This window comes from Falco cherrug, chromosome 3 (assembly GCF_023634085.1).
Source record: "Falco cherrug isolate bFalChe1 chromosome 3, bFalChe1.pri, whole genome shotgun sequence".
NCBI classification, from domain to species: Eukaryota; Metazoa; Chordata; class Aves; order Falconiformes; family Falconidae; genus Falco; species Falco cherrug.
The window spans coordinates 82,290,946-82,311,517 of NC_073699.1; the positions used below are offsets into that span (position 1 = coordinate 82,290,946).

The window sequence follows — 20,572 nt, forward strand, 5'->3', positions numbered from 1 at the left end:
TGCAAGTCCTGCTCGAGTCATTTGCTCATCAAAGCACAGATCACTGCTTACCTGGAAGCATCACACACCACGAAATGTCTGCCAGCAGTTTGTCTGCACTCCAGAAATTTCTCAACTCCAGGGATGGGCCATCAATAGCGGCAGGGGGCAGCACGTGTGGCACTCCAGAAGGTCACTAGCGGAAGGCTTGGACGCACTTCCCAATAGCCTATAAACTGGAGGTTCCTCATTCACTCAGGAAGGGTGGGCTATGGTGAGAAGGAAGGTAGGAGAGGAACATGAGATGGACAGAATGTTCCCAGATGCTTCAGCCCACCGACCTTACATTCCCCAGGACTTCTGACCTCCCAGGAAATACTCTGTCAACAGTATTTCACATGCAGATCTCCTCAAAGTAGGGAATTCAGCAAACACCTTCTGCAAGAGACCCCGGCTATCTGCACATCACGAAGGATCAAGGCAACCCCAAGGGTTATCACACTGACAGGCCTGTGGACTGGGAAGGTCAGCAGCATGGAGGGCAGGAGCAAACAAGGACTGCGTTGTGGCATCTGTGCTTCCTGAGCCATCACCTACAGTTAGCCCACAGCTCTCTATCTTCTCTCTGTTCAAAGGAGGCGAATGAGAGATGCACCAGATATCACATGTGGGTCAGCTCTGCTAGCATCTCCTGACCTTTCTGTACAGGGTCTTCTGCAGGCAAGAGGAGAAGGCCTCCACCTCCAACTCCTTCAACCCTGCTCCCCCAAAGTGAGCTGAAGAACGGTGCCACCATCCCGCCAGTCCCTCAGTATCACGGTGCAGCCAACAGCAGTGCGGCCCTGCCTGGGCCACGGAGTCCTGCTGTGCCCCTCCTCCTTCTTTACACCATGTGGCCCATAATTCGGTTTACATTTGTTGTGATCTCCTCAAATACGGATCCCACACAGTGAATTTTCTTGCTACCTTATTAGGTAAGATTTTAAAATAAATAAATACTTCTGCACATTGTGTGCATTGCACAAACTGGTAAAATAAATGAAAATGATGAACAACATAGTAAGAAGGTTTCTCAGCAATTTTATGAAGATGATTTTGAGCCTTTGATAACTCCATATTAGAAAAACAAATATAACTACCTCTAGGATCTTGATTTTATGATCAGCAAGCTTTTTAATCTGTGGCAGTTCAGACTGACCTATCATTTGGGTCCATTTGTAAAGCCTGGCAAAGAGGCTACATTTCACACTGTCCAGTTTGATATAATGGTCGCAGGCAAATGGTCACCTCCCAAACATGGACCTGTTGGTAAAAGTGGAGTGATTCAAGTAACAGGAAGATGAAAGGGAAAAACAAGCTGAAAAGTGAACTGACCCCAGTATTTTTTTGGAAGTGAGTCAGTTGCCCAGTTTTGACGAAAACATAAAGTGCCTTGCAGATAGCTTTCAAGAAACTCAGCCGTTTTTCTCTGGAGATCTTTACAGCAGCACAGCATCCCTTTCCCAGCATAGGCCGCTCTTCAAAATCACAGCAGACAGTATTTTAGCATGCTGCTGGCAAGGGGGGTGTTTGCTTTGGAAAGGTGTTAGGGAATATAATGCTGCTATATGCACACACTGCCCATTGCTTTATGTCCTCTGCAGAACAGATGTCATCATGCTTTGGGCCTTGCCTTCACTACTCCCTCGTTCAAAGCATTTGGGGGTTTTTGTAGGGTTTTTTTTTTCCTTTTTCGGTCTCTGAAGGCAAGAAAGTCTGTGGGGACCGAGATTTTCGAAATCAGCTTTTCCTCCCTGTACTACAGAGTCCCAGGAGGATGGACATACCCGGTGTGGAGGTGAGCAGGTGTAAGAGGGGTGGAATATGCATACCTGCTGTGCTGAAGAAACAAGATTGTCACATCATTCCCTGACACAAAAAAATGCAGAAATACGCGCACACACACACACACGCACACATCTGTATTTGTATCTATTTTTCATCCACATTTATGTATCGATTTTTATAGGTATATGCTTTATATATGCGATTATCTGTCTAGGTGGGTAGATGTACACACAGTAAACACATTCACAGAGACGCATTTAAAAGCAATTATGTCCCTACACACGACCACACAGTTTCCGTGTATCTGCATTACATGTGTGCCCTACACATGGGCACTAAACCCTGACGGCGTGCAATCTCCTGGCCCTGGGAGCGACGACACCCGCGTACAGACCCGCAGGGGTGCCACACCTCCCCCCACACCTGCGGACCTGCCCCCGGGCCGTGGCTACCGCGCCCCAGCCCGCCACCCGCGGCCGCCGCTCCGCCGCCCCCGGCCCGCCCGGCCGGCGGGGCCGCGCTGCCCGTGCTGCCGCAGCGCGGGGCGGAGCGCAGCGGAGCGGACGGCGCGGCGCGGCCGGGCGGCGGCGCTGCGGACCGGGCCGGGCCGGGCCGGGCCGGGCCGGGCCGGTCGGGGCCCCGCCGCCTGCCGCCCCGCCCCCGCCCCGCCGAGGCCCGCAGCGGCGGTGCCGCCAGGCGCGTAGGCAGCGCGGGGTGCGCGGCGCGGCGGCTGCGGCAGGGCTTCCCCGAGCGGCCCCTCTCCCCCCGCCGGCGGCGCCGAACAAAGGGCCGGAGCGCGCTCCGCCGCTGCGGGCGAGCGCGGAGCCAGGGGGTGCCGCCGGCCTCCCCCCCCACCCCCCTCCCGGGGGAGGCGCCCGGCGCGGCGCGGGGACCGGCCCGCCGGGGAGCCGCCGGGGATTGGCTCGGCCGGCTGCGAGCCGAAGGTGCTGGGAGAAGCCATCTGCAGCGCAGGCGATTTCGCCCGCTGTGCGTGGGGGGGGAGGGGGGCTCTCCCTTGCGGGTGGTTTGGGGTTTCTTCTCCCTCCTTTTTAATCTCTCTCCCTCTTTTTTGGGGGTGTCTTTTTTCCTCTTCTCCTTTTCACGGGATCATGGCCACGGCAGCGGGGCCGTGATGTCCCTGGGAGCAGCCCCGCTGCTGCAATGCTGCCCGCAGCAGCCGTAGCGAGGGGAGGCGTTTGAACGGCGGCCGGCGGCCGCACACCCTCCCCGCGGCAGCGGCCTCCCCGCCCGCCCAGCGCCGTGCCCCCCTCCCCCGCGAGCAGCAAATCCGCTGAGCAGGGCTTTAAATTAATAATAATAATAAAACCCCACCGACCCATAAAGGCGAGAGGGAGAGCGGAGCCGCGCACAACATGGCCACTCTGCTGCGGAAAATCGGGCTGATCCGGCTGCACAACCGGGACACGGAGGACCCCAAGCACCACCACCACCACCACCGCAGCAGCAGCCAGCAGGGCTCCTCGCTCAGGGGCAGGGGCAACCAGAAGAACAGCAGCAACAAGCCGCAGCCGCAGGCCCCCCCCGGGGGCGGCGGCGGCTGCAGCAGCAGCAGCAGCAGCGAGAGCAGCCCCGGGGGCCACAAGAACAAGAAGGCGCCGGAGCTCTCCAAGCAGCCCTCGCAGCCGCGCTCGGGCGGCGGCAGGGAGAAGCCGCGGGAGGCGGCCAGGGAACCCGGCGCCGGTAAGGAGGCGGCGCAGCGGCCCGGCCCCGGCCCCGGCTCCGGGTGCGGGTCGGGGCCGGCGCCGCTGGTGCCGCTGCCGTCGGGGTCGGGGCCGCTGGCGCCCGCGGGCCGGCAGCAGCACTGCACGCAGGTGCGGACCCGGCGGCTGATGAAGGAGCTGCAGGACATCGCGCGGCTCAGCGACCGCTTCATCTCGGTGGAGCTGGTGGACGAGAGCCTCTTCGACTGGAACGTGAAGCTACACCAGGTGGACAAGGACTCGGTGCTGTGGCAGGACATGAAGGAGACCAACACGGAGTACATCCTGCTCAACCTCACCTTCCCCGACAACTTCCCCTTCTCGCCGCCCTTCATGAGGGTGCTCAGCCCCCGCCTGGAGAACGGCTACGTCCTGGACGGCGGAGCCATCTGCATGGAGCTGCTCACCCCCCGCGGCTGGTCCAGCGCCTACACCGTGGAGGCCGTCATGAGGCAGTTTGCGGCCAGCTTGGTCAAGGGGCAGGTAGGGGGTCGGTGGGCTCCGCTCTGCGTGCGTGGGGCAGGGGGCTATGTGCCTGCGCGCCTACTTGGATGGGAACCCCATAGGGCGGTGGGTCAGGCCCCGCCTGTGGCCGACCTTGGCCGGGCCTGGGGGACGGGTGTCCGCCGAGGACCCGGCGTGGCTGGTGGGAAGGAGGCAGGGACACACGTGTTTTGCCCGTCTCGGGCAGGTGCGGTGGAGGTACGGGGCAGCGTGGAGGGGCAGGGAGCACAAGCATCCATCGCAGTCTCCTGCGTGTCTTTTGTTGTGTGCGGTGCCAGGATGTCACTCTCGTTGCCCCCGAGGGCCACCTCCCTCACCACAAAGTGAAAAGGGCTCTTCAGGCTCCAGAGGGGTTTGGGGTTCAGGTCCTCCGCCTCCTGCCCTTCACCAGCGCGTCAGCCATACTTGCTGGTCTCCTGCATGAAGTGCTGCCTCTGGTGCAGGGCGCGATGCTGGAGCTGCTGCCCCCGGGTCTTTGTCTGGTGCTGTCCTGCACAGCATCCCTCAGGGGGTGGGGGGGAGGAGAGGCCACCCTGGGCCTGGGGTTTGGCACACAGGGCAGAGGTGCAGCACAGGGTCACGCTTGGAATTGCTGCGTGAGCTGCCAGCAAAGTTGTGCCGCTTTAGAATCTCCCTGCCTGAAAGGAACACATAATTTCGGGTACGTGCTGCAGCTGCAGCGGCCAGACGGTTCCTGCCAGCTCTCCTCTCCGGAGGAGGTGCATGGTGCCCCTGGCAGAGGATCTCGCCTGAGCTGAGTCAATGTGGTTTATGGATTTTTTTGTTTTGTTTTGTTTTTTTCCCTTTCTCTCCTGCAGAGTATCCTTAGAAGAGAAGTATTTAATAAGCGGTTTTTAATAAATGGGTAAATACTGCCGTGAAACTTGTAGCCAGTCCTTTATGGTTATTGTAGTGGACAGGGTGATTTTCCTGTTCACTTCATGAATGCCCTTGAACCCAGGGGACATGCACAGCTCCACATCTGTCAGTAAATGATGCTAGGTAACTTGAATTCATATCTTGGCAAGGAGGAGGGGAGGAAGAGTAAATAATAACATACGTTCTGTTGGTTTAAAAAGGAGGTTACTCCTGTTTGCCTCCATGGAACTGCTTGCATGAGCAGAAGTAAAGTCTTGGTTTCTCTTAAGACTGAAAATTAATTTTTATTATTTAATGGACTCTTTTGTAAGTGGGTTTTCCTCCTTTTTCTCAGTTTGATTTGGGCTACTGCTCCCTTTTTTTTTAATCAGGTAGTATTTTTCTCTGCACTTTGTTTGAAGAGGTCAAGTTTCCTAGGTCACCTTGGGGTATAAAAAAAAAAAAATGTACCAGAAAAAGAAAAAAAAAAAGGCTTACTTTACATTGAGCCCAGGGTATGTTGGAGTTATGTAGCTACTCTTGCTGCATCTCACTATTTGTTAATCCATCTCTTTTTAAATAGAGATCATAGTTCTCATTATTTTAAACAGGAATTTAGAAGGACAATGCTAAATTCTCTCAATTTTCTTAAGAATTCAGCATCTTTCTGCAGTATTGAATGTTGAATGTAAAAGGGTTAAATTAAGTTTTACTGGGATCATGAAACAGCTCAGTGAAGAAAACCACTAAATTGTTTTATTAGCAATGAATATTAAGCTATATAATCTGACAGTTTTTTTCCCGAAACCACTTAAGAGATTTCCAGAAAGTGGTAGTAATTTCTGATAAGAGTGTTTATGTGTGCATCATTAATAAATACATTTAAAATGCAGGCATTTCAATAACATTCTTTCAGAAGTTTACAAAGTTAATTATAAAAAAAAGATAATCCGTGCGAGAGGAAAAAAAAGCTGGAATAAATTGCTGCCAGTAATTTAGTAGTTAAATAGGCGTTGCGTGTACGTTTCAACATCTTGGATCATTCACTCCAAGTGGAAAGGTTAATAGGTGGTACTGACAATAAGTGTAATTTCTTGGTTGCAGAGGTGTAGACTGTGATGGGCTGCCAGCCTGTCATCGCAGCCGGGCTCGGCATCACAGGAGCCACGCTCCTGTAATCGCACTCCCCTCGTTATGTAATCTCCACTCCATTGCATAATAGGGCTCAGGATATGACAGGCACTCCCCTATTTTACAGGTAATCTACTTTTGATCATTTTTATTTTTTTAAATGAAAACTGCCGTCGAACACTGAGCACCGAGGTGCAGCATTGCCCAGATCTGCAGGGCTGGTTTTGGGTAACTTGGCCATGCTGTGGGTAGCCTCAGTGCCTGCGAGGAGCCGTCCTGAACAAACAACGATGGCTTACTCCAGGTTAATTGTATAATTTCTGTAAGCAGCCTGCACCCTGCAACAGCATGAAATATTCAGCATGCTTGCTATTAATCAGGAAGGATGGAAGGGTGAGGTCCGGCTTGCACAGCCTCAAAACGACCCTGCACGAGCAAATGGCGGCAGCCACGAGGCCAAGTGGGAGATGTGGCGCTGCCGGCACCGGTGGGTAAATGGGACCTTCCAGAGAAGCATCACCATCGTGCAGCACCGTGATTTGGCATGAAATCGTTCTGAATAAGCCAGTGACTCATCTGAAAGCGCACCTCACCAGCGTGGGCTCGGTGGTGTATGAGTGGGCAGGGCTGAGCTTCCCGCCAGCGTACGTTCCTCCTCTTGGCACTTCGAGTGATAAAACTGAGGTGGCTGATTTAATTCAATGGTTTTTATCAGTCCCGTTTGCTGTGGTAGCTGTAACACTGCTGTTCTCTGCTGGTTCTTCGGAGAGAAACATAGCTCTTGGTCTGTTGTTTTGTCAGAGCTAATAGTACCCTATGAACCTATGTGACCTTTTTTGATGAAGCAATCAAAAAGCAGACAAAACTAACACTGAAAATACATTTTTGGGCAGTCAGATTTCTTGGCAAATTCAGATTTTTTTCAAAGGATTTCACAGACCTTTTAGCAGAGTAAAAGAAAAATTGAGAAGTCGTTCTGACGTCTCTCAAGGTAGAACATTTCACTCAGGAATTACATCCATAAGGAGATGTTAGCGTGCAACGCAGAAATTGAAAGGTAGCACTTTTTGGTTCCTTGTCAGCATTGCCCTTGTATGTGGGGAGACCTGGGTCCAGGTTCCCAAACCTGAGCAGGGACTGGATTTTAAAGCAGGGTGGCTGTTTCTCCAGGTTTCACCAAGCAGGAACCATACGCCTCAGGTGACCTTGCTTTAGAGATGTCCCACCTTATGGGATGCATACCCTTGCTTCCTATCATGAATCCAAGTATGGCATTTTCAGACATTTTTTGTCTGGAAAAAAAAGGTTTAAAATGGAAGAAAGAGAACTTCTGTTTGAATGAAACAATTCAACAGTCCCAAACTACGCTTTCTTTTTTTTTATTTCAGTTTTCAAGGAAAAAAAAAGTTAATTAACAAACAAGTTGGGGTTTGTTTGGTTGGTTGCTTCAGCTATTCAGCTGAGAAAATCAATTATTCACACAGCTCTAGTCAGTATCTTGAGGGGAATTTTCAGTACATCAAAGGCCTAAGTTTGTTTACTGTTTGAGATCCGGAATCTTATTTTAAAAAACTTGGTGTTGTCCTTAGCTCAACTGTAGCCTTAGTTTTAAGAGGATGACTTTGTCCTTGCTTCCTGCACGGTCAGTCAGCTGCTCGCTGGCTCCCGTCGTCATGGGTGAAATGCTTGGCCCTGCCAAGCCGATGAAATGGTAGCTGTGAGACGCGACGGAGCTGGAGTGTCAGCCAAGGAGGTGGGGTGATGCTAACAAAATAATTTAAATACCAGTTGTTTGTTGTCCTGGAGGCAACTGTTCAACATGCTTGTCTAGGCAGAGCCTCCCATGTCTGTCTGGCTCTGTCTGGGATGTGGAAGTGGCCCGTTAAGTGTTCTTCCTTCTTAGCAGCACCCTTAAAATAATTTATTGATAATTTAAGAGAGAGATCTGAAAATGAGCCTGTTGCTCTCCACATCCTGGTACAGTGCCATTGTCATGATAATATTAATAACTGAAGGAAGGAAGAAGGAACAGTGCTGGTCGTAGGAGAGAGGTGAAGCAGCGGGAGGTTTGTCATGGCTCTCCTTGAGCGACACACACGGCTGAGCCCAGCGCCTGTGTTTCAGGGAGCAGTCATCTCTCTCCTTTGAAAACACAGCGGATAATACTGTGCCGAATGAAAAAGAGCAGACTTTGCCCAAAAGTGGGAGGAGATTTTGTGTCCTCTAATAGATACGTTGTTTCTCACTGGAGAGGAATGATTTGACACTAGTTTTGTAGAAGTTTAAGAGGACAAATCTTACCTATGCTGGTGTCCAAATAATGCATCCGGATTTTTTAATTTTATTTTTTTTTGAAGCTGCACCTGATGCCTTGAGGACTTCCAGCAGTGCTCACCAGTAGCTGCTGTGTCCTCTTTTTTACAAGTCACTTGTTGACTCTCGGTGGATGCTGGGGACAGGACTGCCCGCCAAAGACAGCTGTCAGGTAACTGGTGACTGCAGAATATGTCATGGAAAAAGTTCTTCCTTTTTGAGGAAAATACTCCCTTACCATTCCCATGAATAGAAAGAGCATAAAAAAATTTGTCAGGACATACTAAAATAGGAATAGGGAACCCCTAGTTATGAGTATTCTTGTGGTGGGCTTCTGTATGATGCTTTAAATCAAAATCAAAATATAATCTGTAATTAAGATTTCATTTTCTGTTGGAAAATTCCCTGAATTTAAATAAAGTTTTTTGGTGTATAGTACTTTCATCCCTTGTGTTGTAATGTTAGAAATACCTCAGTGGAAAATCATTAGTTTACTTCAAGAGCTATGTGCCTAGTGTGACTATTGGATTAATTTGTCCTTCCATTTTAAAAATATGAGTGTCCCATCTGACTTCTACCAGATTGAAACAGGAGAAATAGGCTTATTTTATGAAAAACAGATACAGAAGGTAGCTGTTAATCAGAATCTAAATTACTCCCTCTTCATCCTTTCAAACAAAAGTATGAGTGAGCAGATAGCAGATGGGACTTGCATGGTGTCCAGGAGGTCAGCAGACTCCAGGTCTTTCAGATATGCATAGCAGAAATTAATTGCAAATCCATGGGTTTTCATACTCCAGATGCTGGGTTTGAGGACTGTGGCCGTGAATAAATCAGCTAATCTCAAAGGCTGGGGAAAGATATAGAGAACACAGTGGTTTCTGAATTATTTGGAGCCATTGTATCATATTAGGGCCTTACAAAATAAAACTGGCTTTTTGCTTTCTATTAGTTGCCCGAGCAAATGATGTCAGTTATTGTCAAAGGAAGAAATGTTGCTTTAGGTCTGTGGTTGAAAAGCACATTGATTCATATACAAAGATTACAGAGGAGACAAAGAGTGTGTTATGGGGCTTGTTCCCCATGAAAAGGTATAAATGCTAGGCTGGAAGTTTAAGTGGGAGCATACATATTTGCTATGTTGAGATGCTGGGACTGATGAATGGGCTGGAAAAAATATTGTTCATGTGTCCTCTGATATATTGCTGTTCTGACTATCCATTATTATTATGCAAATATATTCTGCTGAGAGGAATGAAGACACAGGGATTCCAACTCATTGAAGTAGGAGGCTGTTTTAATTCTTTCAAAAAGCAGGGAGAACATAATATACATTTTACCCCTTCAAAGCATAAAAAGGAACATTTTAAAATACTTTAAGCTATCATCCTTATTGTTAAAATAGTCATCAAATAAGTTAAATCACTAAATTGAAACAAACTGCTTATTTTAAAACATGCTGTTATGGCAAGTAGAACTAATTCTTCCTGGCAATACTTGGCTGATCTCCTAAATAAGAATTTAAAAGAATTGCTGCTTTGCATCATGAAAAAAAATCATTTGCTCAGAAGAGCAAAATTCTTCTTCCCTGACTTATAAAAGAAGTCCTCATTTTCTTCAGTGAAAGTGTTCGCTAGAGAGACGTGTGTAGTATTTGGGTGTTTTGTCAGATATTTTGCCGAAGAGCTGTATTTTTTCAAATGCAGAAAGCTTGGTCCCGAGGGGTTGTGTTGTGTCCTCCTCCTGGAGGAGTAACCTAAATAACCCACTTTCTATTGTGAGGAAGATTTACTCTTCCTTACACAGGGTAACCTTGAAAATAGACAGATTTCCTAGCATCTACATAATACCCAGGGATTTCCGTGCATGACCAGAGGCTTCCAGATCAAAGATATGTAACTCCACAGTAATTCTGGTCCTTGTATTGTGGGAGTCTTATTGCCACTTGCAATCTGAGGCATGTCTTCTGAGTGGGCATCCACTCTCACAGGGTGGGATGTTGGTTAAGTAACGTAATATTAGCTGTGTTTCTTTTTCCCTTCTAAGCTCCTTTGAGTTGATAGTCAGTGAAGATCTCTTCTTTTCCTTGATGTATTCAGTCCTTCACATGCAGCTTCCAGTTTACGAAGTATCTTCTTCTGTAACTGTCAAAAAAGGCAATGCTGACATTAGGTGCAAAGGGAGGTGGGAGGATAAGAGAATTGCTGGGTGCAATTACTCTGCGCTTAGACAGGGGGAACTTCAGTGGTTAAGCTCAAAATATGTCTTAAATTTAATGTGCGCAAGATCCAGTTGTCTCACTTATAAATGGAATACCAGGTTCCTCCTGAACATCACTGTATTTTTGAAAAGCGTGTGGCTGGTCTGAGTTGTACTCCACAGAGCCATTTATAGAGGGTGCTGAGTGCTCCACAGCGTTGGTCTTTAACTCCGGCTGGAAACAGCGGTCATTGAGTGCATCCTGGAGGTTGCAGGACAAGCTGCATGGGAAGGACATGATACTGTTCTTTAACCTGGCTGGCAGTGAAACCAGCAGTGCACTGGGAATCGGAAGAGCATAAGCTGAGGAGAAGCGTAAGTGTGTTTTGATGAAAATGGATTTGCAGTCCTTATTGATCTGCACAAAACAGGGAGGTGGGCACCACACTTAAGGCGTTCAGGTGATTCCCTTTCTGAAACAGGAACAAGGTGCCAGTCTGATTTGGCCCGTTGCAGTTAAAAGTCAAACTGAGGAGTTTGACATCAGGTGTGCCTGTACTCAGCCATGTGTGGCAAATGTGTGCCTGCCTCGTGCACGTGCAGAGCTTGTCCTTGGAAAATGTTTTTTTTATCTGCTTCATGATTTCATATGTGTTGTTAGAATCTATGATCCTCATTGATTTAATCCTTTTGTGTGCAGGCTCTCCAAAACCCCTGGAACCTCTGCAGTGACTCCTTGATAAGAGTTACAAGTCGGTCACAGTCTCAAATCTGCATTCAAAGACAAGTGAAAATAAACCTGAGGAAGGAAGAGTAAGGTTGTGTTATGACATGGCCTGGAACTCAGATGCTTCTCGTGGTCAGGCTTTATGAGCTGTGGAATGACCAAGTATATCTCCTGTTTATAGGTGTGTGTTACAAATGGTAACAAACCCCCAGCTGCCCTAAAAAGTGTAGGGCTTATTTCCATACCAACATGTCCATAAAAAAACCTACAGCATCACAAAGCAGAAGAAATTGATGTTACTGATTTTTCAAATTCTCTATGAATTTCTATAAATGTCAAATTTTCTATAAATTTCACAAGATTATTTCTGTTAAAATATACCTAGTATTGAAGTGTTCTATAATTATTTGGGGGGAGGAGGACATTTCACAGTTAGAGCACTTAGGCTGAGGGGAGGTGATCTGAGTTTAGCTTCCAGGTTTTGCCACTGACTTCAGGTGCAGTCATGGGCAAGTCATATAATTTCACTTTATTTGTCTGTCCTACCTGTGAAGCATAGATAATCCTCTTTCCAAAGGTTGTTTGAGGATACGTACTGAAAGCACTCAGAAGTGGGGGCTCTGTGAGTAGGTGTCTGTGTGCATCAGTATGAAACATATCATACTCAAGAGGCTGACGCATTTGTGTAAATAGGAGGGGGAAAAGCGCATTGGGTTGTGACTCTAATCCTGCCAAATTTGGTCTTAGCTTGATGAAAGTGTGCCCAGAGGTAGGTCTGCTTTTTACTCATCGGGGTTTTTTTAGTATGGTGAAACTTTGGGAAATGTGGTGATAGACGTTGTTGGGGTTCTGGCTCCTTTGTCTTTACAACCCTTCACACCAGATTGTTTGTTTTGGTTGGCTTTACAGCTGTGGGTGTCTTTAGCTTTGATAACTTCAGGTTCGTGATGTGGAGGACCTGTGGGCTGATGCAAAGAGGGGCTGTCATGCTCGCAGCCTGTTCACCTGGACTTGTCCTCAGTAACTCTGCTGATACCTGGTTCCACAGACAGGTAGTCCAGGATGCTCAGCAGAAGACTGAAAGAAAACAGTTTTCCCTTTGTCATCTAGACTAGCAGGTGCCCGTTTGATGGCAGGGAACAGGGACGACCTCTTTTGACAGAAGCCCACCGTGTTGTAAGATGGCACCTTTTTCCCTGGAGATGCTAGAGGCACCTTCCAAGAATGTGGTCGGCTGCCAAAATTTTCTTGTTCTTTCGGCAAGGCCAAGTTTGTCCCACCTGTAATATGCAGTAAGGGAGATTCTTAACCCTTGTCTGTACTGAAATTGTGCTGCTGACTCTGTGCTGACTTTAGAGAAAGGGGAGGAAGAGCAGCGCAGTGCTCTGCAACTGTCAAACAGGGATTGGGGCTGCAGGTGTGTATTGATTAAGAGCTACTTTCACCAGGCTGCACACAGATGAGCGAACATTAATAATTACTCAGCTGGAACTCAGATCCTGGGCAAAGAACAGTCACACTCCCAGAAGGAGCAATTTATAGGATACTTTAAAGCCAGAACTTGCTGAGTTTTCACTTCTTTGTGTGGATTATTCTTAAAAAGGAGACCAAAAAAGGCGTGGAAATACTGCTTCAGAAATTACACATTTGCAGGAAAACATCCCATTTTTAATTCACTTATGCTGCAACATTAGCAGTATTTGTCTGCATCATTATCTATACTGCTTTGTTTTAGCTATAGCTAATAATTATATATAGTGCAATATAAATTGTGTGCAGTTTTTGAGACATGATTTAACTGTGCCTCATCAGTACATGAAGGAAAAAAATTATAAACCATGTAATTGGGAGGAGAGGCTGTGTATATTGCACTGTAACAGTGATGTTGTGACACATTGCAATCATTGCACTGAGAGCATGACAGTCGCTCACTTCAGCATTACTCGACTTTTGATTGCTTCCATAAAGCCAGTGGAAATATTTTTCTCTGAAAACTTGTTTAAATATTCTAGCGTAAGGCCGGTTCAGGCTTAAACACTGTATTCTTCTGTTACTTACCAGAAAAGATTTGATTATGTTTGCATAGTACGTGACTTTGAACAGTGGAGGCCCGAAGCCGTTAGTCACTGGCACGTTAGTGGAACATTACATGCTGGAGACTCATAGTGTGCTCCAGCTCTTAGAAAACCCACAATTTTTGCATCATCCACGGAGAAGCCTGGGACAACAGACTTGGAAAATGGGCATGTCCTTGTGGGTCTCCTTCCTGTCCTTGGGAGAGATCACTACAGCTGCAGCATGTGGCACAGTGACTTCCTAGTCTTTTGTGTTGTACCTCTCTAAACCTTTGCTTGTTTTCTGTCTCTTGACGTTTACGTAGAAGTGGGTCGCTAGAGCCTGCCATAGAGGTCTCTTAAGAGATGAAGGGAGAAAATGAAAATGTAGCCGTGCATCCTTATGCTGGCTTAAATGATGGGCCACATTTAGTCGCATGTGTGGAAGGCAGGTATGATTTGCCCTTGGAAGACCAACCTTGAGTTATTTGCATATCCAGGATTAATGAAAGGAATGCAAGGCTGAGGCGTTTGGGTCAAGACCAGCACTAATAACGTGAGGCCTTGCCTGCTTCCAAGTCTGTTAGCTGGGTCCTGTTTGCAATGGATACAACTTTTGGTTAACCAGTCCAGGAAAAAAATATCTGGATGTGCCTGAAGGGGTTGCTGTGGTAGGTCAAGGATGCGTAGCACAGGGCCTTATGCTGTTCCCAGAATAAAACAGAGTCCTGTAAGGGCTGATGACTGCATAAAATAAATCTCTGAAAATTTGGGACCTAGTAACACAGGCACTTGCATCAGGACTGAGCACAACCTTGAAGGATTCAGGACCTGGCTTCGCAGTGCTACTACTGACCTGTGTCAGCAGCTCAGCTCCAGGTGTCTAAGTTGGACTTGGAGACCTCTGTAGGTCCTTTCCAGGCAGCACTTGGGTGACTGCATGATCCTGTGAGAGGCTGGCCACTGTTACATGGTCCTGTCCTGCCAGGTAGTGCCAAAAGTGATAGGACGTGGAAGCACAACTGATGCTGTGTGCTGTGCCAGCACTGCTGGGTTTTGACCTGGGAGCTACTATAGTTGGTTTGACAAGAGATAAAGCCCTTCCTGTGCCAAAGAAATCCCCTTGAGGCCATCCTGATTCTGGAAATACCAGAAGAAATGTCAGGACTGTTTCTCATGACACACAGGCCAGACGTGGGCAGATACATGGCTGTAGTGGGATTACAGGGCTAAAGAGTTTCAGGCTTCGTATTTGGTATCTCTGTAGAGGACATAACTCTTGTCTCAGACCACTTTGTGATGTGGTGGTGTTGGGGAAGAAGAGATATGGTACATTGCTGATAATGACGCTGAAGGACTTTCAAGAGCTGCTAGATGTCGAGTTGAATGTTTTTGAGGATGTGCTTCAGTGTCACATAGTGTCCTCAAAGGGAGGACATGCTGATGGGTTCATGATTGTAAAAAAACATGGGGACTGCTGCGGCATCGCTGAGAAGTAGAAAAGCTCCCAGATTTGCTCACACTGGTCTGTAAAGGTGGGTGCCAAATCATGTGAGATTTACCCCAGGTTTTTTGCTGAACGTGACGGTGGGGAGCGGTCCCTGGGTATGGCCATGGCCCTGAGAAGGCTACCCGCAGTAGGTGGTGCTCCAGGAGATCTTTCTTTTGGCAATTACCAGTTATAGACTGGATCCTTATCAGCTGTTTGTTCAAACCCATTAGGCAAAGAGTAGATGAGTGGCATGCAGTTGCTTACTGTGCCATGCAAACTGGGCGCAATAGGAGCACCAGTGAGTGAGGAAGCTGAGTGCAGTACCTGTCCCCCTGCATTTCAGCATCGTTGTGTAAATCAGTCGGATGCTGTGACATTACTTTCACCTTTCATATGTTTCTAGCTTGTTAAAATTACATTTGATAAGTACATGAAGTCACAGCAGATGGCAGAATCTGAAATGTTCTCTCCAACTCTTTATTTTAATTTTCAGTTATCGCTTTATGAAAAGTACTCTGTGAGTGAAAATATTGGAAGTATTTAAATAAGCTGCTGGTGTGACTTCTCAGAGGTAAATTGACATTAATATATTTATGCAAGGCTTTCTTGGGTTATCTCTGTTGGTTTTAAGCTTTTGTGGAGTATCTTGATCTTGTTCAGGTATCGGTTTGATACCTTTTCTTGATTCGGTGCTGGACACATCAAAACACTGGCCATGCAAATGACCCGTATTCCTTACCATGGCAGTAGTGACACGCGTAGTTTAGAGATTGGTCAAAATATAGTTGTGCGCAGTCGACCTATGGTTAGCACCATATTTACATACTGTATTTACCATGTTTATCACAGAATGCAGCAGTTCATAGTCTTCTGACCAGAGTTAAAATGACTGCATGTTTAAGTAGCAGTCTGAAAATAAACTGTAGTTAGAGCTGGTAACGGTGCCTGCTAAAACATTTGACACTTGGGTCCAAAATGCCATTTTTCAGTTGAACTTGGGAAGAGCTTTGTGGGAATGGCAAAAAGCTAAAAATCATGAAGATGGTAGACACACCCGAGTATAGGCTCAAAAGCATCTGAACTGGTTGACTGAAATTCCACCCTCCTTTCTTTTACATCAGGTTTACTTGAGGCACCAAAAAGGGTAACTTTCAGTCCACAAGGTTAAATTTTATCCAAATTATAAACACCTGGCAGGATATTGGTTAATAAGAGACAGTGCTAACCATGCCACCCATGGTTTCTGTATAAACATAGAAATACATGGGCTACAGTGGGGTAGAATTAGCTGATCTTTGATGATGCAGTTTACATACAGCCTGCATATGGTGCCAGAATGGAAGTGGATTTAATGATCCGTTACATTAATAACAAAGAATTATGAGAAAAAAACTCACAGAAAGATGCTCATTTCATCTGCTGTGGCTCCAGAAACATTTTAGATGATGTAATGATATTAATTGTGTTATTTCAACACGGAAGGATTCCTACTTTTCCTTGTTTGAAAGCAATATGCAGCTGACACTGAACATAAGCGATAGCTGTTCTCCATACAAAGATCCTATTTCTAGGTACAGATTAGTATTAATACCTTCATAAAGCTGAGGAAGATGTGGATCATACTGTGCTAGGCGCTATGCATGAAATTCAAAAAGGTATCAAAGCCTTAACTGATAAAAAATAACGTGTAAGACAAGAGATGGCAAATGGACCTAATCCAGAAATTTAGTAGTAGAGTAAGTTTATATTTACTTTCAGAAGTATTGCATTGGTGAGCTTTTGAATACAGCATTTTCTCTACTGATTTCATCTTCTGTTGCTTTATCTTTTCCTGTGTTTCTCTAAGTATGCTTCCAACAAAGGCTCGGATTAAGAAGAAAGTGGAAAACATGTTTTGTAACAACAAAAATACTCCTGCAGGAGATGCAAGATAATTAGTCAGTGAGGTTTTGGAAAAATGTTAGCTAGTTTTATTATTCCTTTTGTCATAACTAAAAAGGAACATTTTCTGAGAGAATTTATTAGCGGTGTTAAATCAAGTACCATTCATCATCCTTATTTGGGATATATTAATTGCCAGATTAGTATGGAGATGGGGAAGGTGTCTTGCTGTTTAGTTGATCAGGGGGTATTTAAAGAGGAAATACATTGCTAGTCTGTAAATGGTGACTAGGGAAAGGCATGGAAAAGCATCAAAAGGTAAAATAGCTATTCTTGTGAAAACCTAGTGGGTATAAATTGGCTGTGGATAAATCGAGGTGGGAATTAGAGGCTGTTTCTAATCTTTAGTTAAGGTAGGCTCTAAAAGAGAAGTCAAACTGCACAGAAAAATGACTTGTTAGAACAGGAGTAGGAAACAGCTTTTTTTGTCACATGTCCATAGTTTTGTAGTAATAGGAGTGAAGCTGAACACAAAAGCGTATCTGTGCAATACTGTGACAGCTTTCTATAGTGAAATGATTTGTCCACGTGGCAGACTGATCTTACTCATTTTAGTCTGTAAAAATAACTTTGATACTCCGAGGACAGTTTGTTTTCTTTTTTTCTTCTTTTTTCCCCCTCCATATACCTGACTATTGTCTCAGTATTATTTGTTGCATGAGATTATGAATGACAAATTTTGATTTAAATTCCAAATTGACAGTAAAATATGGGGGGCAAAAGATGCAGCCTGATGCATCATTTTGAGGAAAAGAATGGAAAAAAGGAGAACACACTAACTTGGTTCTTAATAATTGTAACACTGTAGTATGGTATCCACTCATCAAATACCATTTATTCTAAAAAAGGCTTTCAGTGCAGTCTATCAAACAGTTATAAAATTATTAGACTTGTGACTTTAATAATTAAACTTCTGTTCTGTGACAAATCCAATTGGCGTCAATACTTTGAAGGGTATTATTGTTGTAGAGTGTAATAAATCTTTCTCGTGTCTGTTAGTTGGTAATTGACATGGACCAATGTGAAAAGTGAAGTAAGCTATTAATAACTCAGTAAATATCTCTGTTGCAAAACAAGTATTTGAAATTATATACTGCCATGCATTTAGAGATAGTGTTTAATTGCAAAGTAATAAAGATGCAGTATGTTTAAATGTGTATGTTTTCATTTATTATCAGACTTGTCACGAAGTGGTGATAGCCGAGAATTTTTTACGTAGGTTGGAAGCAAGTTGTTTTTAAGGTGCTCCTGCTTTTGAGAAATGCCAGAACTGTTAACTTCTCATGGGTCAGATAAGAAGAACGGAGAGTGTTTTGTTGGATGGATGTAATTTTTAGTGACATTCTGTGTTGGGGGCGGGGGGGGGGGGAGCGTTGTATGAGATGCAGGTAACCCTGAGACATAGCACACAGATTTTGTGATGGTTCTCCAAGGTAGTTGGCTCCGTAGTACTGAGCACCTTGGATTATATTATGTGTGGTATCAAAACTGGTTTGAAACCTCCTGTTTCTGTTTCCCCAGCCCTGAGCTGGTGCCTTGATACCACTTGCAGCAGAGATGCCTTCTCCACCTGCAGCCACTGGCCTTGGGGGACCAGAAGGAGCTGGGGAGGCTGGGGAGCCCTCTCCTCCCCTGCAGCTGAAAAGGGCTGTGGGGGACGCTCACAAAACCCGTGTGTCCCCAGGAGCCATTGGCAAGTGGTGCCCCGCCATGCCCAGGTGCTGTGTGTGTGGCATATTGGTGTGCTTCTTGTGGCCCCTGGCTGCTCAGGGCTGCAGCCCTGACCATACAAGGTGTGCCAAATGTGTGGCAGAGGTCCCTTCATTTGCTTGCAGAGGTCCCCACGCAGCAGAGAGGGAGGCGAGCTGTGTGGTGCGGCTGCAGCGGCAGCCGCTGGTTGCTGCATGCAGGGCAGCGTGCCAACACAGGGGCTCGCTGGGAAGAAACAGCCCGGCAGATGTCTTTTTTTCTGTGTGGGTTGTTTTTTTCCCCTTTACTGCATATAATTTTTTATCATCTCTAATAATGCATTTGTTTTCCCCAGCTTGGGAACTCTGCTTTCTGGTACTTGTAAGTGAATGCGTCTCGGCTTGATGTGTTGAAAAGTTAAGCTGTGGTTTCCAGCTGCATGTTCATATGTTTAATGAAGGTTTTCTTTTTGTTTGGTGCAGGGCCGTATCTGCAGAAAAGCTGGCAAATCAAAAAAGTCATTCAGTCGAAAGGAAGCTGAAGCAACATTTAAGAGTTTGGTGAAGACCCATGAAAAATACGGGTGGGTCACCCCACCCGTGTCTGATGGCTGATGTTAGCAACCTGCACTTGACAAAAATGCTGAACAAAAGTACTGTGACATCTCCTCAGTGCTGTACACCGCCCATCCTTTTCTACTTCAGCTTCAGTTACATACCATGAATGTCAAGGAGACATCTAAGTTATTTATGAACAGATGTGTTTACAGAGGGAGAGAAAAAAAAATGCTGTGTAGGATTATATTTCAAGACTGGAGAATGCTCATCATTGAAGTCACTTGAGCGGATGCTGAGATTGCGTCATTTGCCCCCATACAGCCCACATTGTCTTCAGCTTCTTTCCATGACAGCAGCACCAAACAGCAGTACTGGAAAGTCTATCCATTACTGCTCAGTTCATTTAAATGTAAATGAAACAGTTAATATTTAATAGGGAAGCAGTGCATTGCAGGTACATGTTTGCTGTGCTGTTTATCTTTGTCTCCTAGCAGGTCAACATAACTTGAAGATTTGTCTTTATGTGGAACTGTGGTCTGCTGTGACTAAATTTAGACCTCATTGTGCTCTATATATGACCTTTAATTCCTAAATGAAACCAGAATTAAAATGCTGAAAGGTCCTAGTGTTGAAAAATTAAGTGGAATCACCCAACCAGTTACAATGTGCTATCTATGCCGATATTGTGATGTGCTGTTCAGAAATAAACCAGTGCCGTTAGCTGAAGGTTAGGTGGTTTTTTTAAACACATCTGCACCAGGGCTTGGAGTGGTTGGCTGGTGGTAGCAGAACCATTATTACCCTGCCGGTACCTTCTGCAGTAGCATGTGGCCTGTCAGTTCTTTCAAATGGCAAAACAAACAAATGGAAAAGGACAAAGCAACCTTAAAATGATCTGCTTCATTTTAAAATGATATGCCAGTAACAGAGTAAAAGTTTTCAAGTCAAATGGAACATGGTTTGTAAGATGATTTGCATGACTGGAATTTTCTTTTTTATTTTCACTCAATAGACATTGTATGTACTTAGAGCCCAGTATCTGAGAAATCCACTGATGTATATAAATGTCCTATTATTTAATCGTTAAGATTTACGTTTTCTGGTAAACAAATTGAAAAAAAACTTTCCAAGGGACTCCATAAAAGCTGAAGGTAATGTTTAGAATGGTATAAGAAAAGCATTAAAGAATGTGGATTTCCGAATGGAAAATCGTATTGGACACATGCCGAATAAAATCACCAGTATCGTTTCTGTTGCCTCAGGAATTCAATCATTTTGTATTCAAAGTAATAGGTTTTCTATTGTGAGATTCTAGGCGCCTTGTAGATATATCTGTTGTGGTGATATTTTAATTGAAAGCAGGACGGTATTGATTGTAAGACTGATTTGGAGGGGGGAAACTGTGTTTGAAAACACTTTCCATTATATGGCTTAACACAAGACCAAATTAAAGTGGTTGACCAGTTTCTGTTTGTATTATAGCAACAGTGGAAACTATACAGAGAGTTTGGGGGTTTGGAGTTTGATTTAAAACTACACACAGCAGAGAAAAACAAAAGAGTACCGAAGGACAATGGAGT

At 45.6% G+C, this 20,572-nt stretch overlaps 1 protein-coding gene across 1 annotated transcript; it reads left to right on the forward strand.

Annotated features, from left to right (window-relative positions):
• Positions 1-2,429: 2,429 nt before the first annotated feature.
• On the forward strand, positions 2,430-20,243 carry UBE2QL1 (ubiquitin conjugating enzyme E2 Q family like 1). The gene is made up of 3 exons (XM_055705982.1): positions 2,430-2,750; positions 3,151-4,010; positions 18,918-20,243. The coding sequence occupies exons 2-3, from the start codon at positions 3,180-3,182 to the stop codon at positions 19,047-19,049; spliced, it is 963 nt and encodes a 320-aa protein (XP_055561957.1). The 5' UTR covers positions 2,430-2,750; positions 3,151-3,179; the 3' UTR covers positions 19,050-20,243.
• The last annotated feature ends 329 nt before the right edge of the window (positions 20,244-20,572 follow it).